This window comes from Schistocerca gregaria, chromosome 1, assembly GCF_023897955.1.
Source record: "Schistocerca gregaria isolate iqSchGreg1 chromosome 1, iqSchGreg1.2, whole genome shotgun sequence".
Classification (NCBI taxonomy): domain Eukaryota; kingdom Metazoa; phylum Arthropoda; class Insecta; order Orthoptera; family Acrididae; genus Schistocerca; species Schistocerca gregaria.
The window spans coordinates 640,532,180-640,556,274 of record NC_064920.1 but is presented as its reverse complement, the minus strand read 5'-3'; the positions used below and the strand labels follow the sequence as shown (position 1 = coordinate 640,556,274).

Sequence of the window (24,095 nt, the reverse complement as noted above, 5' to 3'; positions counted from 1 at the left end):
ACAATACTAGCAAATACAGAATACCCAAGAAGACATACAATATAGCAAAAATAATACATCAGCAGCTTGCCTGACCACATAAACTTATAAAACAACACGTCCCCACATGCAAGTCTGCACCACAAAATGTACTGGAGAATGATGAATACAAATTATACTGGAACAGAACCATTATAACAGATAAAACAACACCACATAACAAACCTGACATCATACTCACCAATAAAAAGAAGAAATTAACACAACTAATCGAAATATCCATACCCAATACAACAAATAAACAAAAGAAAACACGAGAAAAAATTGAAAAATACATCCAACTGGCTGAGGAAGTCAAGGATATGTGGCATCAGGGTGAAGTTGACATTATACCAATTATACTATCAACTACAGGAGTCATACCACACAATATCCACCAGTACATCAATGCAATACAGCTACATCCAAACTTATATATACAACTACAGAAATCCGTAATTATTGATACATGTTCAACTACCCGAAAGTTCCTAAATGCAATATAACATATACCGTACAGTTAAAAGGAAGTCACGCTTGATCAAGGTCCACGTCACCTTCTACTTCTGACCAGGCATAATGTCTGAGATAAGAAAGAAATAATAATAATAATAATAATAATAATAGAAGCGGTCAACATCGCTGACTGACATGGAGGGGGCCTGGGTTCAGTTCCTGTCCAGTTCAGAGATTTTATCCACTTGGGGACTGGGTATTATATTGTTCTCATTTTCATTTCATAATCATGATGTAAGTTGCCGAAGTTATCTCAAATAAAAAGATTTGCACTAGGTGGCTGAACTACTCCAGATGGGGTCTCCTGACCAAAAATGCGATATAAACATTTTTTTTTGTGAAAAATTTCATTAACCAATTTTCTAAGACTACACTTGATGTGCTATTTATTGCAATGTTTGTATATTCTGCAGACAAAACAAACTAGACATATGGTAATGTTACTGAATGGTCATTGATATACACAACATAAAATAATTGTCCTAAAACGGTACCTAGTGGGACACCACATGTGATTAGTTCCCAGTTGGATGATACCTGATGTCTTAATACATGATTTTTTCCTAATGACACCCTTTGTTTCCTATCAGAGATATAGGATTTGAACCATTTTGCAGCATTTCCTGTTGCAATTTAATATTATAACTTACTTAAAACAACATTGTGAATTACACAGTGAGATTCATTTGACCAGAACCAATCCAATATGTGACTTTCATAATATGTTATTTGCTGTTAGATAGTTAAGAAAAGATTGCTGGAAAAATGAAATTGGATAGAAATTTGGCAGTATTTCTTTATCTCCTTTCTGAAATAGAGGCTTCACTTCAGCATATTTCAGCTATTCAGGTTATGTTGCACTGATTAACAACTGGTTGGACAGATAGCTTAATACGTTACTAAACTCAAAAACAGATTATTTAAGTAGCATTGTTGATATTTCATCATAACCACTAGTTTTTTTTATATTAAAGATATGAAATGCTTGTTGAAAAGTTTTGCAACATTGCGCACATCTGTTACCAATGTGTCATTTACTCTTAATGCTATTTTCCCCTCTTCTTGTCTGGTTCTACCAGTCTCCTCCTTCACCATACCACATATTGTCTTTATTTTGTTATTTGATGTGATCTCTTTTTCTTATAATGCCCTTGCTTTGATGTTTGTACCAGTATTACTATCTTTAACATCTGGCATTATATCTTGTAATGTGTTGCAGCATCAACTTCAGAGTTGTTTCTGATTAACACATACAGTTTCCTTTTTGTTTTACGAGCTACTTTAATTTCTTGATTAGTCCATGGAAAATCCAAGATGGAATGTAACAATATTATGAAAAGAGAGAAGTTGCTACTCATTGTATAGCAGAGATGCTGAGTCACAGATAGGCACAACAAAAAGACTGTCACATATTAGGTTTGGGCCAGTATGGCCTTCATTAAAAATAGACAACAGAAAACACACACACACACACACACACGACTTTAATTTCTGGCAACTGAAGTGTGACTTCAGTTGCCAGAGACTTCAGTCTTGTGTGTGTGAGTTGCATTTGTTTTTGCATGAGTGTGTGTGTGTGTGTTGCCTATTTTTGACAAAGGTCCCACTCACTGAAAGCTAATTTGTGACAGTCTTTTTGCTGTGCCTATCTGCGACTCAGCATCTCCACTATATGGTGAGTAGCAACTTTCCTTTTCATGATATTGTTATTAACAAAAATGTTGTATTTTTCATTCATGCCTTGAGTGCTGTATATGTCACTCCAGTTCACGTCTTTGAGAACTGTCCTAAAACAATCAATTTTTGACTTCCTGACTACCCTCAGATTTAACAGATTTTATATTCTGTTCAGTATTAACATTTAACAAAAGGAACAGCATCTCATGGCCTGAGAGGCTACTGACTATTGGTTTTGTAATAAAATTTTTTTCATTAGAACTTTCTATAAAGATATTATCAACAACAGCTTTTGAACAATTAGCTACCCTAGTTGAAAAGTTTGTGGTAGGAATTAAGCTCAATGATAGTGTTACTGATCCTAATAAGTTCTTACTGAAAGACCCTTAAAGAAAATATATACTAAAGTCACCAGCAACCACTGTTTTTTGTTTTTGTTTTTTGTTGTTCAGTTGGGAGTGTCATGTGGTTTATGAACAGATTAAAGCTACCTGTGGGTGCTCGGTATACATTTACCATTATGAAGTGTTTGTTATGAAATTCTGCTTCTGTATGATGCACGCTTCCATATGCTACTCTAAGAAAACTTTATTAATGTCTAAGTTGGTATCTTTCTGTCCTTCTTATTCTAAAAAGGTGCTGTTATGGACCCTACAACCACTAGTATTTTATCACTCATGACAGTGTCAGCCCCCTCTTACACATTCTACAGTTTGCCCTGACAGTATACCCCTCCATTTCCTGTTGGTGTGAAGGCCATGCCCAGCGTGATCCCATCTTCTGGGAGAATCAACAGCCATTCCAACTCAAAATTAACTCCCCTTAAAGAAGACTTAAATGAGGTTGGTCAGGGCATCTGAGAGCAGATACATACTAATTAATTGGTATGTTTCATGCAAAATTCAACTTGCAGTTTACTCTTGAAATCCATGGACCAACCTTGTCAGCTGTATGCTGTACTCCTGGACTTCTGAAAAGCATTTGGCTCAGTATCACACCAACAATGATTAACAAAAGTTCCATCATTTGGGATATCAAAGAAATTATTGACTTAGTTGAGTATTTTTTGGTACGCAAGACACAGTATGTTATCTTGGATGGAGAGCCAATGACATAAGTAGAAGTAGCCTCAGCTTTCCGCCAGGGAATTGTGTTGGGGTCCTTGCTGTTTGTGTTGTACATTAACGATCTGACAGACAATATTAATAGCAGCCTCTGACATTTTGCAGATGATATAATTATGTACACTGAACAGCCAAAGAAACTGGTACATCTGCCTAATACTGTGTAGGGCTCCCACAAGCATACAGAAATGCTGCAACATGATGTGACATGGATTCGATTGATGTCTAAAGTAGTGCTGGAGGGAACTGACACCATGAATCCTGCAGGGCTATCCATAAATCCATAAGAGTATGAGGTGGTGGAGATCTCTTATAAACAGCACATTGCAAGGCATCCCAGATATGCTCAATAATATTCATGTCTGGTGAATATGGTAGCCAGCAGAAGGGTTTAAACTCAGAAGAGTGGTCCTGGAGCCACTCTGTAACAATTCTGGACGTGTGGGATGTTGCGTTGTCCTGCTGGAATTCCCCAAGTCCATCATAATGCACAATGGACATGAATGGATGCAGGTCATCAGACAGGATGCTTATGTACATACCATTTGTCAGTGTCAAATCTAGACATATCATGGGTCCCATATCACTCCAACTGCACACGTCCCACACCATTACTGAGCCTCCACCAGCTTGAACAGTCCCTTGCTCACATGCAGGATCCATGCATTCATGAGGTTGTTTCCATAGTCATAGATATCCATCCACTCAGTACAATTTGAAATGAGACTCATCTGATCAGGCAACATGTTTCCAGCCATCAACAGTGCAATGTCAGTGTTGACAGGCTCAAGCAAGGCATAAAGTCTTGTGTCGTCAAAGGTCCATAAATGGTCCTTCTGCTCCAAAAGCTCATATCAATGATGTTTCATTGAATGATTCCCACGCTGACACTTGTTGATGGACCAGCGTTGAAATCTGCAGCAATTTGTGGCTGGCTTGGACTTCTGTCTCACTGAACAATTGTCTTCAGTTGTTGTTGGCCCAGTTCTTGCAGGATATTTTTTTGGTCACAGTGATGTTGAAGATTTTATGTTTTACCAGATTTGTGATATTCACAGTACACTCATGAAATGGTCATACAGGAATTCTGACTGTTTTACATACCTCTATATTTTAATACACATGCTTATCTCTTTCAGGGGCAGTGGTTATCAATGTTAACCACATATTTTTTGACTCTTTGATGGGCAGGATTTATTTTTTAAATGAAAACACGTTATTTGTCAACATTATAAAACTTCTTACCAATCAATTTTTTAATACAATTTCACAATATTTTGTTTACTTTTCTAATTACAGTCAATTAAATTGTGGTTACCTCTGTTAACCACTGCCCATAATATTCATTAGTTACTTATTTGTTGATAAATTTTGAGAGGTAAAATTTTAAACAGTTTACTTAGGAAATTATTTACACAAACAACTCAAAAGTACATCATTATTACGAATGAAATGTTTGAAAGCAAGTGTTGCTTTTTCATAGACAAAGAGGTACATTACACAAAGAACACATCCACACTGTTCTAACAGGAACAGCACTTGTGCTGCATACTGCACATCTTTCTGAGGTGGCCTGTTTTGGCTGATGTGGACTACCTTTCAATCTGATTTGTTTGTCTGAGTGTGGTTTATGTTTACTGAGAGTTACGCTCTTCCCTTTTTCACTTAGGCCACTGCAATAGACAATTGCCTTGGCAAGCAGTCCTTGGTACACTTTTCTTCAGGAGACTTTATTCGTGAATTGTTCCATTTCAATTTCTTTGTGTGTGATAAACGCATTCACTACACACACATCAATAAAGTGGAAAAAAAGCCTATGCCACCTTTTTTACTTTTGCGATCACAACCATAGTCTCATTTTAGATTATCAAAATTGTCAACAAAATTCATGCTCCTGTTATAGTCACTCAATACACAGGGACATGCCACTACAGTAGTTGATCCATCTTTTTCATTCCTATTTACACTTGAGGTGTCACCAGGATCGTGCAAAGCAGAGATCAAATTCACAGCTCATTTGTCCATTCACTTGTAAAATGCTACACCATGATTGCTGACTTTGCTCTCAAAGTTCCCTCGTTTCATCGTTTTATTTTCCTTCAGTTTTGTGAGGAATTTACGTCTAGGGCTCACAGTTACAACTGCAAATGTTTTCTGGGCTTTTAGTAGGACAAAAAGATTATAAGATGTGAAGAATTTATCCATGAAAACAATATGATTTTTGCCATAAAGTTCTTCACATAAATGCAGTCCCAGTTCAGACTTCTCTGTAGCTAATCTTCCAGTATAAATTTGGAACTTCAAATTATATCCAGATTCATCACACAACATCCATATTTTATAGCCTCTTTTCACAGGCTTGTCCATCATATATTGCCTCATTGAGCTTCTGCCTTTAAATTTCGCCATTGACTCATCAATTGCTACTTTTTGATGAGGCTGATAGCACTGTGCAAACCTTTTATTCAACATTTAAACAACAGGCGTTATTTTAAAAAGCTAGTCAAAATTGGCTTGTTCCCTTTTATGCATCATCGAGTTATCATTTGAATGGATATGACTGAGGAGAAAACTGAATCATTTTACAGTCATCAAGTCACATATATATGACTCATTTAAATCTGGAGATGAAGACCAATAATCTCGGTTCTAGGCGCTACAGTCTGGAACCAAGCAACCGCTACGGTCACAGGTTTGAATCCTGCCTCCGGCATGGATGTGTGTGATGTCCTTAGGTTAGTTAGGTTTAATTAGTTCTAAGTTTTAGGCGACTGATGACCTCGCATAATGCTCAGAGCCATTTTTTTAATAATCTCAATAACTTGGTAATTTTTTGGCACTCATAAACCAATTGATGCCTAAGAAAACCCTTATCTCATCTTCAGTTGTTCGGATGAAAGGCTTTCCTTTTTATGTGGTGTACAAATTGGTGTGAAATGTAATGTTGTTGTTATGGTCTTCAGTACTGAGACTGGTTTGATGCAGCTCTCCATGCTACTCTATCCTGTGCAAGCTTCTTCATCTCCCAGTACCTACTGCAGCCTACATTCTTCTGAATCTGCTTAGTGTATTGATCTCTTGGTCTCCCTCTACGATTTTTACCCTCCACGCTGCCCTCCAATACTAAATTGGTGATCCCTCGATGTCTCAGAACATGTCCTACCAACCGATCCCTTCTTCTAGTCAAGTTGTGCCACAAGCTCCTCTTCTCCCCAATTCTATTCAATACCTCCTCATTAGTTATGTGATCTACCCATCTAATTTTCAGCATTCTTCTGTAGCACCACATTTCAAAAGCTTCTATTCTCTTCTTGTCTAAACTATTTATCGTCCATGTTTCACTTCCATACATGGCTACACTCCATACAAATACTTTCAAAAATGACTTCCTGACATTTAAATGTAATATGTTTTACAATTTCATCAGTAAAAAATTCACAAAATATTTTATGTGGTGATGGATTTGACATCACTGTAAAAACATCTGTAGGGCCAATTTTTTCCACAAAACTAGGCAATGCTTCAACTCTGATATTTTGACTCCATTGTGGAGGATCATCCTGAACAAAGGGTACACTTCCAGATCCACCAGAGGTACCAGAATGATTTGGGATGTTTGGCTGTATATGTGAAGAATTAACTGTCACAGATGTCGTTGCTTTAGTCAGTGGTGATCTCGAACATCTAGGCATGGACAGAGAAACTGATTCAGAGGCAGACGAATCATCATTTGATGGAATTGTAGTCATTCAAGGTTGTTTATTATCACACAAGTGATGATTACTTTCTGATAAATTATCGTCTGCTTCATTGCTACTCTCTTCAGAACATGATAACACAATATTATCACAGTCAGGTTCATATGTAGGATGAATTTCAGAGACTTCTAACAAACTTATTTCACTATCTGAGTCTGATGGAAGGTCCTCGAAAAGCAGTTTTCGTATTTCATCATCACTAAGACACCTTCTAGCCATACTGAATAAAAGCTTATCCCAGTTGTGTGGTGGTTAGCAGCGCTAACCTAGATTAAAGTAACAAAAATATGATATAAGTAAACTTGTTTCAAGTAACTATTGCACTGGAGGTCATTAGCATGAACTAAATTTACATATGAAAATACTTACTTGGAAATGAAAGTGGTATATATGGACCAAATTTGTTCTTCAAAACGTACACCAACTAAATGGCACAAAACTGCTGCAAGGCAACAAATGAATTGTGCTGTACCAACAATAGAAAAGCAAAATGCATGATATCTAATGCCATGCCATCTAGGTAGAACTCCCTCAATTATCTGTGTGGCTCACAGTGACAACTAACACCCCATTCGGTCACTAGGTGTCATAAAATAGGTGGTTAACATTGATAACCACCACCCTTGAAAGAGATAATGCCTGGTGATAGCCATTGCCCCTCAAAGAGTTATACCAGTTTCTTTGGCACTTTAGAGTATAATGAAGCACTGTCTGAATAAAGGTGCATGAATGTTCAGCTATATCTTGATCAGATTTCAAAGTGGTACAAAGATTGGCAACTTGCGTTAAAAGTTGAAAAATGTAAAAGTATACTTTTACAAAATGCAAAAATGTTAGTGTCATGCGTCAACAATGTCAGTGATTCACAGTTGGTGTCTGTCAACTCACAAAATACTCAGAAGTAACAATTTTTGGGGATGTGAAATGTAATGATCATGTAGGTACATTGTAGGTAAATCAAGTAGCAGACTTCATTTTATTGGTCAGATGTTGAGAAAATGTACTCAGCCTACAAAGAAGGTGGATTACGAAATACTCAATCAATTATTCCTAGAATATAGCTTTCCCAGGGAAGTATGATAACACCACTCTTGTTCCCTACATATATAAATAAACTGATGGACAGGGTGAACAGCAATCTGGTGCTGTTTGCTGATGATACATGAACAGCAATCTGCTGCTGTTTGCTGATGATGCTGTAGGGAATGTGAAAGTGTTGTTGTTGAATGACTGTAGGGGGATACGAGTTGACTTAGACCAAATTTCTAGTTGTTGTTATAATGACAGCTTGTTCCAAATTTAGAAAGGTGTAAGTTAATGCAGATGAGTAAGAAAAATAATCTTGTGTTTTTTGAAGACAGCATTATTAATGTGCTGCATCAATGAAATATCTAGGTGTAACATTGAAGAGTGATATAAAATGGAATTAGCTCATAAGAACAGCAGTTGAGGAGGTGAATGGTCAACTTCAGTTTACTGGATGAATTTTAGGAAAGTGTAGCTCATCTGTAAAGGATACAGCTTATAGTACACTAGTGTAACCCATTCTTGAGTACTGCTTAAGTGTTTGGTATCCCAACCAGATCAGAATAAACGCATCAAAGTAATTCAAAAGTGTCCCATTAGATTTGTTACCAGCAGGTTTGATCAGCATGGAAATATTATTGAGATCCTTCGTAAATGCAAATGGAAATCCCTCGATTGAAAAAACTGCCATTTAAGGCTGACTGAAGAACAATTCTATTGACACCAATATACATTTTGTGCAACAACCACAAAGATAAGATAAAAGAAACTAGGGCTCATATGGAAGCACATAGAGAGTTATTTTCCCTCACTCCATTTGCAAGCAGAACGGGAAAGGAAATCTTTAGAAGCAGTACAAGGCATTCACTGCCATGTACCATATGATGGCTTATATAATATGTATATTGATGGAGAAGTGTGTGCGACCCATACCAAACAGCAGTAACAGGTGATATTGAGTGCATAAAAAGAAGAGCAGTGTGAATAATCACAGATATGTTTGGCTCACAGAAAAACATCACACGAATACTGAAAAAACTGAAATGGCAGATCCTTGAAGGGTGACATCAACTGCCTTTGCAAAACTCTACTTCTAAAGTTTCAAGAACCAGCATTAAGTTAAGAATCTAATAATACACTACAGCTTCCTAAAAAAAAGAAATTTCCAAAAGGAGTCAGCAAACACAAAAAGACAATGTTAGATTAAGTATATCATGCACAGCTGCACATAGGTAGTCATTCTTCTTGTGCTTCATATACAAATGGAACAGAAAGACACCATAATATGTTGCACAGTGAGAGGCACTCTCTGCCATGCACTTCACATTGATTTTACTGAATATGGATGTAAATAAAAATTAAAGAATCATAATTTGATATTTGCAACTAGACTTAATCTTGTAGAATTGTTATGTGTCTAGGCGGGTCCCATCTTATGTTCTCCACAATAATTTGGCACACAAACTCATTGCCATGCTCAGGTGGCTACTGATAATTGCCACTCTGCTCATGTTCGCATTTTATATATGTTGCCCATTACCCCCTCTTTGAATATGTTCATCTGGAACCACCTGAAGATGGCAATGAGTATGTATGCAGAAATATTGTGGGTAACTTACTATGTGGTATGGGAAGACACTTGAGAATTCTACAAGTTAGAAATACTTCGCAAAAACATCAGACTGTGTAGTCATAATATGATTATAATGTAAGACCAATTACTAAACATTTAAAAAAATTAATAGCAGGAGATAACTTCCCACTAAATTCAGCCCATCTTTCGCCTCTCCCATTTCCTTTGGAGTCAGTAGAAAATTTGTATTCACAAAAACTGGCTTTTATTTGTGTGTCCAGAAAAATGTATATTCAGTATTATATTAAAATAGAATCAATGTAATCCCTTTCAACATTTAAATTAACTTTTAGCCACTGGGTATAATGCTGTGTATCAATATTTTGATAGGCAATACAAGCTGGTGAAGTGACAGTCCCACTTAGAGGAGTTGCTATGGGAGATTCTTGGATTTCTCCCATAGATTCAGTACTCACCTGGGCACCATTTCTTCTGCAAACTGTAAGGAATCCATTGCTAGTTTTGTCTTTAAAATAAGTTAATTGTAATCATATATTGTTACTTGTACCATGTTAACATTAGATGATGAACTGTGAAAGAATCACATTTACTCTGGTGTAAAACTAAAATTAAAATCACTAATGAAATCTTAAGGATTAGAACTGACAAAAGTCCTCCACAAGAGCCACAATGTTCAGGTCTGAAAGACTAAATTAAGAAATAATAACTTGTATATCAGTGCACTACTGTAAACAGCCTCAGTGAAAGATCCTTATATGGGGTTTCTGCTTTATGTACATCTTATTATTTTGTTCTTTTGCCACTTTTCACATTATGCCTGATGTTTTTCAAGTACTCTTAGTAAAATTTATGTGCAAATATTCACAATAGCCTTGCTATAGCTAATCTACTCATCCTCATTGAGCCAACATTTCACACTTTATAGTTTATGAAGACCTATAGTAGTATCTGCCTGTTAAGAAAGCAAGTTTCTTACACACATATTGCAGAGTGAACTGTGTGTATGGAGGAATAGAGATGTAATTGTTTAGACAGAACTTGAGATCTAGTCTAGCAGCCATACTGCTGGTCACTTGAGCTACTGAGTTGTTTCTTCTTCTTCATCATCATCTCTCTCTCTCTCTCTCTCTCTCTCTCTCTCTCTCTCTCTCTCTCTCTCTCTCTCTCTCTCTATTTTTTTATCAGCACTCTCAGCAGTGATTACTAATGTGCAAAATTTTAAAGATGTTCTAAATACAATTTTCACTTCATACATGCTTCTTTATCTGTCATGAAAGGCTGACACAGTGTAGGAAAATCAGTAACATAAGCATTGGGCCTAAAATTTAAATTTATTAGGAAGTGATGGAAATAAACTTACACTGATGTTAGAGTTAAAATCAGTCAAAAATAACATGTGTGTAGGGTTTAGGATCACTCATTGGAATGTGTAATGTTGCTTTCCTCCATGCTAGAACTGTTTTTATGTAATAGAGATTCCGTGTTCTGTAATAATTTTACCAAGTCTTTCCCCTAAAACAACAGATAAGATCTCTTGAAGATGCCTCTGTAAACATGTATTTACTATATTATGCAAGTTTCTCTATGAGAAAAACCTTCAGGAATACAAAAAGTTTCTGGAGACGCATTATTAGGCTAAAGGAATGTCCTCAGATGCCTTTCTTGTGTTGCATTTTCTTATTGAGTGGTTTATCTTGAGAAATTTCCATATACTGGTGGAGGTGTTTTCACAGAGAATGCGAGGTTTTCATATTAACACTTTATTGAAACACATTGACTCACTTTAACAAAGCATAGTATAACAAGATAAATGAGGCAGAGTTATTAGTTGTGGTGTACAGAGCATACCGTATGCACAGAGTTTGAAATATAGAAGAGTTATCAAATAAAATAAATGTTATTAAAGATAAACACTCTCCTGTATTTAATAACTTATAAACCCTTATATTACTGAGTAATGTCTGAAATCTGAGTAACAACCCTCGGTTGTGCATGTTGTTGCTCCATTACCTGTATGCCAACTTTCTTTGTTGGAATCAGACTACAGGACGAATGATGTTACAACAAGGAGCTATGAATTCTTATGTATAACAGTGCCATAAAGAATTGCTAATTATTTTGTTATGTTGATGACCAACCATCTGCTGTACACATCTGACATTATTTGATTACAAGATTTGTCCTTCGGGGTAATTACAGATTATTTTATTCTTCTAATCAAATTCAACAGATTGTTTCTTCTACTAGTTCAGACTTAATGTATATTCTTTTTCTCTCACAAGTATACAGTTATGTAGTGAGATTATCAACAGTTCTATCACCTTTAGATAGCAACATTCATCTGGATTTAAACAAAAAACATTCCTCTGGTAAGGTACCTACAATATTGGAAATTAAAAATAAATAAGATAATGCAAAATTATTTGCAGCACTTTTGTTCAGATATTGCTTTAAATCATTACAAAAAGTTTTCAGTTTAGATATATGGCTAACAATATTATTGTATTTTTTAAGCAAAAGCACCACTAACAAACATCATACATTGTATATTTACGCAACCATGAAATAATCAATGCAATTCCATCCATATGTTCCTTTTAAGATACCCAATGCTTATGAGCCTTGTTGTACCCTTTTCCATACAACCACCAAAGCTGTAATTTTACCATAAATTATGAAAAAAATGGCATTTACTTTAACTTTACAAATCAAGGACACCAAGTATTTTAAACCATTATAATAAGTTGAGCTTTCGGAAGATATGGGTGAGCAGCTATCTGTTTGAGTTGAGTGGAGGTGCAGACAATGTATGCAGCCAAACTGTTGCCAAAACTCTTACTTAAAATTCATCATGAACATAAAACAGTATATCTGCAGTAGACAGTCAGTAGTGTTGTGCAGCTATGAGTCAGTTGCTGTACAGGTCTAGGCAGCTTATCCCAATGGGACTACCTTGCTGATAAACATGAAATTGCAGGCTGGAGAGTGGTGGTGATCATTGGCTGATATAGAGAAAACTGGAACGTGCTATGCAACTTCGAAGTGGCACCAGATGGCTGATGGACCATGGTCAGGCATTTGAACAGCAGTTACTACTTCTTGGCCAGGAGACAGCAAACATAGCTGTTTCATAAGCACACTGAAAAGCGGAACGGGCTGTTCATCTTACCATGGATCAGCTGTGTGTGCCGATCATGATGGGCTGGACCTGGGAGTTTAAATGCTGCTACCTATGGCTGAGTTTGGAGAAGAGCCATGTTTCTGTGTCACTCGGAAACCTATGGGCATTGACTGAAACCTGTCTGTTGTCCTGTGGCAGATAGTCAAACTGCAGAAGCTTCCCAGAGGCTGTTTAATTCTTGAGTCACTGGCATTGAGGAGAGTGAAATCATCTGCTGAATTGCTTTGTAAGAACGGTGTCATCCGGCTGGTGGTCTGTGGGTGTGGCCTGGTTGCAGTTCTAGGCTGCTTTCCTTGCCACTCTGCCAGTACATTTCCTCTCTCCTTAGATTAACCCAGATCCCTGGATTACTGCTTAAGAATCTGGCTGCAACAGAGACACTCATTTTTTACATCATTGTTTGCATACTTTCCATGCTACAGCACAAAGTCAGAATAAAACAATATTTCATAATGTTTCCCCTTTGTTTTTCCTTCTTCCCTTTGTATGTTTTGTTATATACACTATCTCACTCTGGCAATGCTCAAACATGGAGGTTATAGGTCCTTTGTTTTGTTCTCACTTCTCTAGTTCATTCACAGAGATTGATTCATTTGCTGATATGACTACTATGGACTGCCAGGTTAAAGGAAAGTAAGGGTGGGCTTTGGACAACTCTACATCTGAGGTGACTGTACACAACAGTTATTATTATCAGAATTATGCTGGGAGCTGATTTGCAAATTCCTATGGCTGACAGTCAGTGGAAATGTTAGATCTGTCATTTCTTGACGTGATGAAGCAGGTGCTCTATTATCATTTGACCATTTTGTGCTGCTACCATCTGTTCCAGGGAAGAAAGAAGGGTTGGGTCTGGATTGTCATTTAAGTTAGGTGTTCCTTGGGCAAGATCTCAAACTGAAATGTCGCATCATGTTACATTTATTGGCCATTTCCTGTGCCTGAAGTTCTATTTGCTCTATCTCACTAAAGTGACCTTCTTGGTAGCAAGTACCAATGACAGCTACCAGTGTTGGTACTGAGAATAGGTGATGTGACCTCTCCTCTCTGGGACACTCAGTCAGTGGCTTATTAGAAAATAAACTGTGTGTACTGACATGTCTTAGGGTCTGTGTGTATTTATTTTGTGGGGCAGATGGTGGTTTGTCCAGTTCAGCAATGCAGTAATTCCATGGTGGAGAATAGGGCACATGACTTTCTATCGGGTGATACCAAAAGTATTTCGTACACCAGTAAGCACCCCAATTTCTACAGGGTTCCCAATGCTACTGGGCATGTGTGGATAGGAAAACATTTCAATCAGCAGTCTTTACATGTTAGTGGTATCTGCACCTGAAACTTCATCCTGATTCCCCCTTTCATACTGGCTACACTAGCCACATGTTAATATAGTGGGGATAATTCTTCCTCTGTTGTTGCAAACAATTCTAATGGTGCTCGTTCCAAGGCTCAGATTTTACATAGTCTTTCAAAGAACTGCCACAGAGCTAAAAATATTGGGATCAGATGGCCACAGACAGTGTGAAGGAGAGCTTCCTGTAGTTCTATGACTTCAGTGCACTTCTCAGTGATATTTTTTGCAAGAGTGCTTAAAGTCTCAAGATGGTCAACTGTGTATCAACATTACCAGCTGGTTCTTAAAAAGTCCTAAGTCATTATTTACCAAATATGCTGATTCCCATAAGTAGATTGTGATGATGGTGCATAACTGCCAGTTATAGTTCATCACATCTTCCTGGGGGCTTGTGAGCTGAATGATGTGCATTGCAAGGGTCTCATGGTGGCCTTCCACTTCTGCTTGTATCTGTTGTCACACTGTCTTTATCTTCTCCATGCTTTCCACATTGGCAGTGCTGAATACTGTCTTCAGGATTCTGCACCTGCATCAACTTTGTTGAACTTGTGGGACCAATTCTGTGGTGTGACACAGCTGTGTCTGTGAATATACAAAGGCTGATCATAATAGCTGCATTTCCCTTTGAGTATGATTGAACACTGTCTTACCTTGCATTATGAATTGGATTTTCTTCTCTGCACCCATACATTGTAACCAATTCCTAATGACCACTGATGTTTTGACATTACTACATCCAGCTGCTGTGTAAATAGTATCCCATCACTCAAATGATATAACTTCAGAGATTCTGCCAATTTGTTTCTATACAGTAGGCTCATAGTAATGACACTGGTGATGTCTTTTGTTTTCACATTTCCCCTTGTCTTGTACTTGATCACCAGAGCCAGAACTGCTACCTTCTGTCCCCCACAAGTTGGTCCTCAACTGCGCCCTATGGCAAGAAGAAATTCGTCTGTCAGTTTGCTTGTTCATTTTGCATTTTAATGGATAGGGTTAAGTTGGATTAAACACAGGTACAACCTGCTTCACTTACCTAATTCTACCTTTCTTTGTTTCCTCCACCCATTTCCCTTCTCCCTTCAGAAAGTAATATAAGCAGTGCTGCTGGCCTGTGCTGAAATGTATGAATTTATCCCACATGCACCACCATCCTTCAAGTCAAAGCAGTAGTTAGGTGTGAACTGGAGATGTTATCTACATGCTACATGGTAAGATTCTTGGTGATACAAAATGAACTTATTAATTTTTTCTTTCAGAACACAGGTGTTAGATAACATTACCCTCTGTCAGACATGCTAATTATGCAATTCTCCTTTGTTGTGAGTGCTTTCCCATCATTTTAGGGTCTTTGTATTCATCTTTTTAATCTGATTTTCAATCTTTTAGCAAAATCATGAATAGAGGATGTATCTTATTCCAGAGTCGGCAAATTTTGGAAAATTTAACAGCAGAGGACACTTCTTGGCCAAAAACAACCTTTTAGTGTGATAGGGATATGTTTGTGTCAATTGTCTAGTTATGCCTGGCCATGACACATAGAAGTGGAGTGTCAGGATCATTTTGGTTATTATTTACATAATAACTTAATATTTTCCCCACTGTCCTGAGAACTATTTCAGTTCTTCCACTTGCGTGCATGGATAGTGCACCAGTACATAAATTCTTGATGCATAATAGTTTTCATAACAGCTTTAATAATGCAGACTAAAGTTAGTGACCTGGTCAGTTATTAAAGTTTATCGTGTCTCAAATTTCAATAAGCATTGGATTAAAATAACCTGTGCCACTGCTTCTGCTTGTTGATTTGGCATAGTGATTATGGTGAACAAAAGTGAAAAATGATCAATTTCAGTTTCTGTACATAGGTTCCCTGCCGGTGACAATTCAAAGGGGCTGCGGATTATCATTCTGATCATTTGGAATGATCTATCTGCCTCAGGTCACCTTTGAAATGGAATTCACTGACAGTTCATGTTGACTCTTTGATCATAAGGGATATAGGTCTTTAGATAATGGTACAAATCTTGTTCTCTGATTGATCACCAGTAATTTTCCACAGTGCAGTCATATGTGGCACATCATTCGTTATGTCTTGCCAAGATGGAATCGTGAACTTGTCTTATTACTTAATGAAGTACTGAGACAGGTTCATGATCCCACCTTAGCAGGATATAACGAATGATGAGCCACATATCACTGCGTAGCTATGCATCAGCTGAATCATGTTTACTTAAATAGCACTATGACACCAGAACTGAACTGTGCTTGCCACACAAACTGTTGACAAACCAATTTGAGCTCTGTGACATTCTTCCATCCTTACTTCAATACATTCTATGCCACATTCTTTCTGGCTCAATCTATCTCTGTTGCCATGAGATTTTCCTAGATGGAAATAGATTATGCCAAAAAACAGCAATAGCATCTCATTTTTGCTAGCTGAATAGTTCTTCTCTGCCAAACTGAGCTGTCTAGGATCATAAGCTACTGAATGTTCTCTTCATCTATCTCTTGATTTAAAACATATCCTAGAGCATGGTTGCTTGAGTCGCATGACAATCTAATCTGTTTTTGATCATCAGAAAAAGGAAAACCAAAGAGACTTGCCCAAACTTAAATCTTGTGCTACTGAAAAGAAAAGCGAAATGAGCATTAGTGTTAGGGGCATTGAGAAACAACATAAATCACAAAACTGGAAGTAGCTCCATGGCCTGGTAGAATACCTGTCAGATTCTGTACTGAATTTCCAGCTGAGTTAGACCCTCTTTTAACTATAATTTATCATAGATCCTTCAAACAAAAAAATGGTGAACAATTCTTTCAGTTGCTCAATTGCTGTTTCATTATCTGGAGAATAGTGCAGCTTTCCTCCCTTCTTTAACAGAAGCCTAAGGAGTCTTCCTAACTCTGCAAATTCTGAGCTTCTATAAATATTGAACGTAATTTCTTTACTGTTCTAGGCACTGGAAATCCTTTATGGCTTGTACCAGTATTGAATGAGTTTTCACATTTTCTTTGCTGATAGTATGGCCTAATTGCAGACTTCATGTATTACAAAGTGACACTTTTATAAACCTAAGGTCAGTTGTCTTGCATGTAACTATTCAAATACCTCTCACAGATGTACCATTTTCTCCTGGACATCCTAGAGAAAACAATTGTACTGTCTAGATAGACAATGCATTGTTTTGGCTTCAAATCCCATAGCACCCTGTCTAACAGGTGTTTGAAAGTCACTAGTGCATTTTCAGTGGCATCCAATGAAGCTGGTAATGACCAGATGGAACTGAGAACACTGTTTTAGATTGACACTCCAGTGCTACTTCTAATTTTTGGTACTTGCTTTGTAAATCCATGGTAGTAAAATTGCTCCATATTGTTTAAGGTCTCTTTAATGTTCAGTTTTGGATAGGTACCATTTGTTTGTTGTCCATTGGTTTAAATTCCTATAATCACAGCAGAATGTATAAGCCTTCTCAATCATCTGATGATGTCTTTGGAATAATGATGACTGGTGCTGACCAGGAACTTGTGTTTTCTTCTATAATTCACACATCATTAAAAACAAAATGGGATGAAGTCAAGCAAGATATCGAATAAAAATGTGGATTTGAGGTAAACATTACTAGGAAGAAAGGTAAAACCATTTAAATTCTCATCAGTATGGACAGCTTTAAATTTTGAAGTTTCCACACTGTTCACCATTTCTTCACCATGTGCTACACTTATCTCAGTATAGTATCCCCAGATTAGCAGAACTGAATAAGATTGAGGGCGAAACCCTTTGCAGAGAACCAGACACTGATATTTTTGAGAACATTTTTTTCTGTTTTTGTATATATACTTGGATTTATTACAATTCTACTGTAATCTGTAAAATGAAATAGTAGCAGGAGATCGTTGACATACATGAGGAACAATAGTGGACCTAAGGTTGAATGTTGGGGGAACTGCACATGTGATTTCTCCGCAGCCAGAATAAAGTCCACAGACTATATTGGTTGAATTACTGTGTAAACTTTCTGTACTCATTTGAACAATGGAAAATCCAGGATGGAATGCAACAATATAATGAAAAGGATAGTTGATGCTCACCATATAGCAGAGATGCTGAGTCACAGAAAGGCACAACAAAAAGACTGTCACACAGTTAGCTTTCAGCCAACAAGACCTTTGTCGAAATTAGACAACATATACACATGTACACACTCACACAAACACAATTCATACATACATGACCACAGTTTCTGGCAGCTGGAGCCAGACTGTGAGAAGCAGTATTCTTTTGGTTAGATATGATATGAAATCCATTGGTTGGCTATGCTTTTAATCCCATAAAACTTCAATTTATCTGGGAGAATACTGTGATTGATACAGTAAAATGTCTAATATAATACTTTTACAATTTTACAAAGTTTCTCAAGTGTTGCAGGCTACATGAATAATGTCTTTGTGCAAATTACTGACCTGTCTGAACTCTCCTGTGGTCTGAGTAGATATCATGATTTTTTTTTTATAAACTGCTGTGCTATGTCTACCTCTACTGTGACTTACACTGTTACTGTGAGATTTAATTGCCTTATTTTCCAAAATAATGCTTCTTATTTACTTTTGTTTGTATTTGATTTAAAAATGTGATGACTATTTTTCTGGGACCTTCAAGTTCTCAAATTCTGCTAAAGAAAATATTATTCTCAACATAAAATGAATAAAGAAACAGTAATATCAGTAAAGTACTTCATTGTATTGAAATATTACACAGAATCAAGTACTGTGTAGCTCCCAACTAAATTAGCATCAAAATATTTGGTAAGAAAAATGGTCTCAAAAGATTCAATAAAGCAAGGATCTCAACCCTAGGTTTATTACAAAAGGACTCAGAATTCCAACTTCACCACCACTGTGCATATATTCTATAATGGGATTTGTTGACAATATTGACTCATTCAGAAGAAACTGCAACATTCAAGCAGCGAACACTAGGCAGAAAAGCAATATGTCCCTAGAGAACACTTCCTTAAACAATTTGCAGAGAGGTGTGTAATATTCACTTTATTCAACAGGTCTCATTAGCAACAGGTTTCCAGCAGAAGTGATAAACATTATTTATAAAGTTCCAAGTGTTCAAATCCAAGTTGAAATATTTCTTTGTGGCATATTATTTCTATACAGGAGCTCCTTGCTATAATTTATATTATTTCTTCACTGTGCTGTAAAATATTGCACCAGCCACAATGCTGCCCCACTGTAACCTGACTTCAAGGTTCTGCGACAAGCTAAGCTGCAATTTACTGGACTTCCGCCATTGGGTTGAGCATGGCAGGACCTCCTAAATGCGCCAGATGTATGCTACACAACAGATGCTGCTACCCAGGTAGCTGTCTGCATGTGGGATGCACACAAGTGTTTTTTTAGATTAGGCGACTCTCCATCCAATCCAGGTAACAATAACTGTAGGAAACCCAAAAAGTATAGGTTTAAGATGCAAAGAAATGCACCCCACAAGCAAGAGTGTTAAAATCCTAGTAGTTAACAGCCAAAGCATTTGCAACAAAGTGCCAGACTTTGGAGCATTCCTGAAAAGCAATTGAACTCACAGAATAGTAGGTACCAAAAGGTGGTTCACCGTTTCTGATCCACTGTCAGACTACATCTGACATTATAATTTTCCACTGTGGCTCCATGTTGGACAATGTCTGATACATTTTCATTACTGTGCTTTCCATCAGATCCTTTGTTGGAATTTACTAGCTGGGTAGCAGCACTTAGTTTGAAAATCTGACATCTCAAAGCATGTTGCGTTCACCTGTTAATGTACTACAATGCCCAATTGAGAAAGTGTGAGTGTATATGACATTGCCAGGAGGCTTCTCAATCATATTAAGTATGAAGGAGAATTTAGTGATGAAAGTGATTAAGAAGAAAGTTCCACTGTGTGCAGTGATATAAGTCCTAGTGAATCAGAAGTTACTTACGGAGTGGAGAGTGATGAAAAGACACAACCTGTAGCAAATTACTGGAAAGTTTATCATGATGGCAATGATGAACTCACAAAATTTCATTTTTTCATCATGTAACAAGGTTTCATCATTCCCTGTGGTGTATGAGCAGAATCTGAACTTGAACATTTTCAGCTCTTCTTCACTGAAATTTTATTAGTGAAATTGTGAATTTTACAAATATGTGTGTTAAGAAAAGATAAGAAAGTCACTCCATTTAGAAAACATTCAGTGTGGCACTCATGGAGGGATATTTCATTACAAGAAATGAACTTTTTTTTGAGAGGGGGGGGGGGGGGGGGGGGGGGGGTAATGTTGAGCATGGTCTTGGAATTTGGAGGCATAAATAGTTGACTTTTTTACAGAAGACTGGGTAGAACAACTCCATTTTTCAATGATCTTTTTTCTTATCTCCATGGTTTCTTTCGCTTATATTTTGGATGCTGCATTTAGTTCCACCTGTCACAGCTCAATGGTGTCAGCATATGACAAGGACCAAGGCAAAGAACATTATGAGTAAAGGACAGGAAATGAATTTGAGAGTAGCAAAGAAAAAGCAGAAATGCTTAAAGCTGTTTTTAAATCTTTCTTTACAAAGGAAAACCAAAGAGACTTGCCCAAACTTAAATCTTGTGCTACTGAAAAGAAGAGCGAAATAAGCATTAGTGTTAGGTGCATTGAGAAACAACATAAATCATGAAACTGGAAGTAGCTCCATGGCCTGGTAGAATACCTGTCAGATTCTGTACTGAATTTCCAGCTGAGTTAGACCCTCTTTTAACTATAATTTATCATAGATCCTTCAAACAAAAAAACTGTGGTCAGCAGATGGAAGAAAGCACAAGTCACACCCATTTAAAAGAGGTGTTGCCAAAATGATATGCAAAAGTGCTGTGCAATATCCTTGGCACCATTTTGTTACAGGATCATAGAACAAATTCTGAGTTCAAATGTAACAGAATATCTTGAACAGAGTGACCTCCTTCACACCAACCAGTATGGATTCTGAAAACTTTGGTCATGTTAAACCCAACTCATAATTTTCTCACATGATGTACTGAAAAGCCTTGGATCAAGGCAGTCAGGTAGCTACAGTATTTCTTGATTTCCAAAAATCATTTAACTTGTACAAATCTCCACTTATTATCAAAAGTATGATCTTATGGAGTGTCATTGGAAATGTGGGATAAGACACAGTTAATTGGAGAGTCATTGACAGATGAAGAACTAATTTCAGTCTTGCCCCAGGGAAATGAGTTGGGTTCCTTGCTGTTTGTGTTGTATATTTATGATTTTGTGGACAACGTTAATAGTAACCTCAGACATTCTGCAGATGATTCAGTAATTAAATACTGTCTGAAAGAAGTTGTATAAATATCCAGTCAGATCTTCAGAAGGTTTCAAAGTGGTGCAAAACTTGGCAAATTTCTTTATATGTTCAGGAGTAGAAAAATCTGCACTTCACAAAATGAAAAAAAAAGTAGTATCTTGTGACTATAGTATCAAGATTACATAGGCTCAGTCATTGGTAAGGCAGGTTGTAGACTTCAGTTTATTGGTAGACTACTGGGGAAATGCAGTCGGGGGGAAATACAATCAGTCTACAAAGAAGATTGCTTACAAATCACTCATGCAACCCATCTTAGAATATTGCTCAAATGGGTGGGACTCACACCAAATAGGACTAACAGGGGATATTGAATATATACTGAAGAGGTTAGTATGAATGGTCACATGTTTGTTTGGCCCATGGGATAGTGTCACAGAGATGCTGAAGAAACAGAACTGGCAGACTCTTGAAGATAGATGTAAACTATCCCAAGAAAGCCTACTTGCAAAATTACAACAACAAGCTTTAAACAGTAATTTTAGGAATGTACTGCAACCCCCTATATGCTACTGTCCTAAGTATAATGAGGACAACATTAGATCAAGAACAGTGTTCACAGAGGCATTTAGGCAATCATTCTTCCCCCACTCCATACAAGAAAGGACTGTGGAAAAAGCCCTAAAAATTGGTGCCCTGTGACATACTCTCTGGAACATACTTCACAGTGGTTTGCAGAGTGCAGACATAGATGTATATATATTTGTTAGCTCCAATGAAGGACATTGTACAAAAGTAATCCCATTTCCAACCTTTTATGTGCATTCTGTATTTGTCAAGTAAAGATCTGTCTTCATATATGTCAGATGAGTGCAATTATTTATGTTTCATGTTCCAATGATTTTATTTTTGTACATTGACAGGGTATGATAGATAGTGAAGGTTATGCTGAAATTGATCGGTATGCTCAGTTAACAAATGATGCTGTCAATGCTGGTAATTATGGTTTGGCCACATCACTATGGTCAATTACAGAAAATATTATTTTGTCAGTAACATCCAATATAGATTTCTACAACATACTGTACAAAGTGAATGGTTATGGAAGGCACTTACACAAAGCAGGTAAACATATTTTGAAGTTGTTTATTATTCTCATATGGTACATTTATAAATCCTTTTTTTTTTTTTTTTTGACACCACAATGAAAGTGCAACAAGTGCTAACTATAACATAATACTCTTATGGTTCACTTATAGAAGAAAGTTACTTAATGATTTTAATACCAAGTTAAAGTGTGCTCAAATTATCAATTCATTTTGTATCAGATCTTCTTCATATAGTTTGACTGTCAGGTACTAAAAAATCTGAGCATATAATTTCAGTTTTTCTATGGAAAGAATGAAAATATCTTTGTTTTCAATATTATAAGCATACAAAATGCTTTTTATTAAAAAATATTACTTTCTTGAGATGGACAATTATAATTTTGTAAAATGTACTGGAAGGGAAAATGTAGGAGTCATAGTTTTCAAGCCAGCCACTGTGGCTGAGCAGTTCTAGGTGCTTCAGTCTGGAAATGCGCGACCGCTATGGTCGCAGTTTTGAATTGTGCCTCAGTTGTGGATGTGTGTGATGTCCTTAGGTTCATTAGGTTTAAGTAGTTCTAAGCTCCAGGCAACTGATGACCTCAGCTGTTAAGTCCCATAGTGCTCAGAGCCATTTGAACCAGAGTTTTCAAAATAATGGGTTTCGTGTTTGTTTTGACAGTGCAGTCCATAATTTACTTCTGAAACAACAGTAGTCAAGATACAACAATGAAAATAATTAATTATTGACAAAATTATTTAATTGTATAGATAAAAAAATCTACTCACCAAGCAGTGGCAGAACACACGCATAAAAAACGGTTGTAACTTGCAAGCTTTCGGAACCAGTGACTCCTTCTTCAGGCAGAAGGGTTGAAGGGGAAAGAAGAAGGGTGGAAGGTGAAGGTACCATATGGTACAGTAAGTCTCCCCTGACATGCAGTTCTTGGTGACTTTCCCAAAATCTACCCCTTTTCTTAGACCTCTTCAGTGCTTTCCCTTCACTCTTCTTCCTTCCCCTTCAATCCTTCTGCTTGAAGAAGGAGTCATTGGCTTCAAAAGCTTGCCAATTACAATCGTCTTTTATGTGTTTGTTCTACCGTTGCTTGGCTAGTAGATTTCTTATCTATCCAATAAAATGTAATTTTGTCAGTATTCAAGATACACTGCTTCAACTTCCCGAGAAATCTATCATGTCAAACTTGATGACATATTCAAAATACCTAAGACATGGTATTTTTTCGTGTATTTATGACACCAGAATTTTTAATATTTGCAAATAAAATGTAAAACTGTTTAATTATTTATTATGAATTCAGTGTATTATTGAGGCAATAGATTCAGGTCCTTCCTCTGCATCACTATCCTAATGAATATAGATGTTTCATCTGCAAGCACAAGAGTTGATAAACTTATATTGATTGGTAATG

General features: G+C 36.9%; 1 protein-coding gene across 3 annotated transcripts in view; it reads left to right on the top strand.

Moving 5' to 3' along the window:
* The window catches only part of LOC126360538 (retinoid-inducible serine carboxypeptidase-like), a 162,201-nt gene that overhangs the window by 79,803 nt on the left and 58,303 nt on the right, over positions 1-24,095 (top strand). For all 3 annotated transcript variants that reach the window (XM_050007721.1, XM_050007720.1, XM_050007719.1), the window contains exons 4-5: positions 10,083-10,193; positions 22,501-22,702. In XM_050007721.1, the coding sequence (XP_049863678.1) occupies positions 10,083-10,193; positions 22,501-22,702 (313 nt within the window). The remainder of the gene's footprint in view (positions 1-10,082; positions 10,194-22,500; positions 22,703-24,095) is intronic.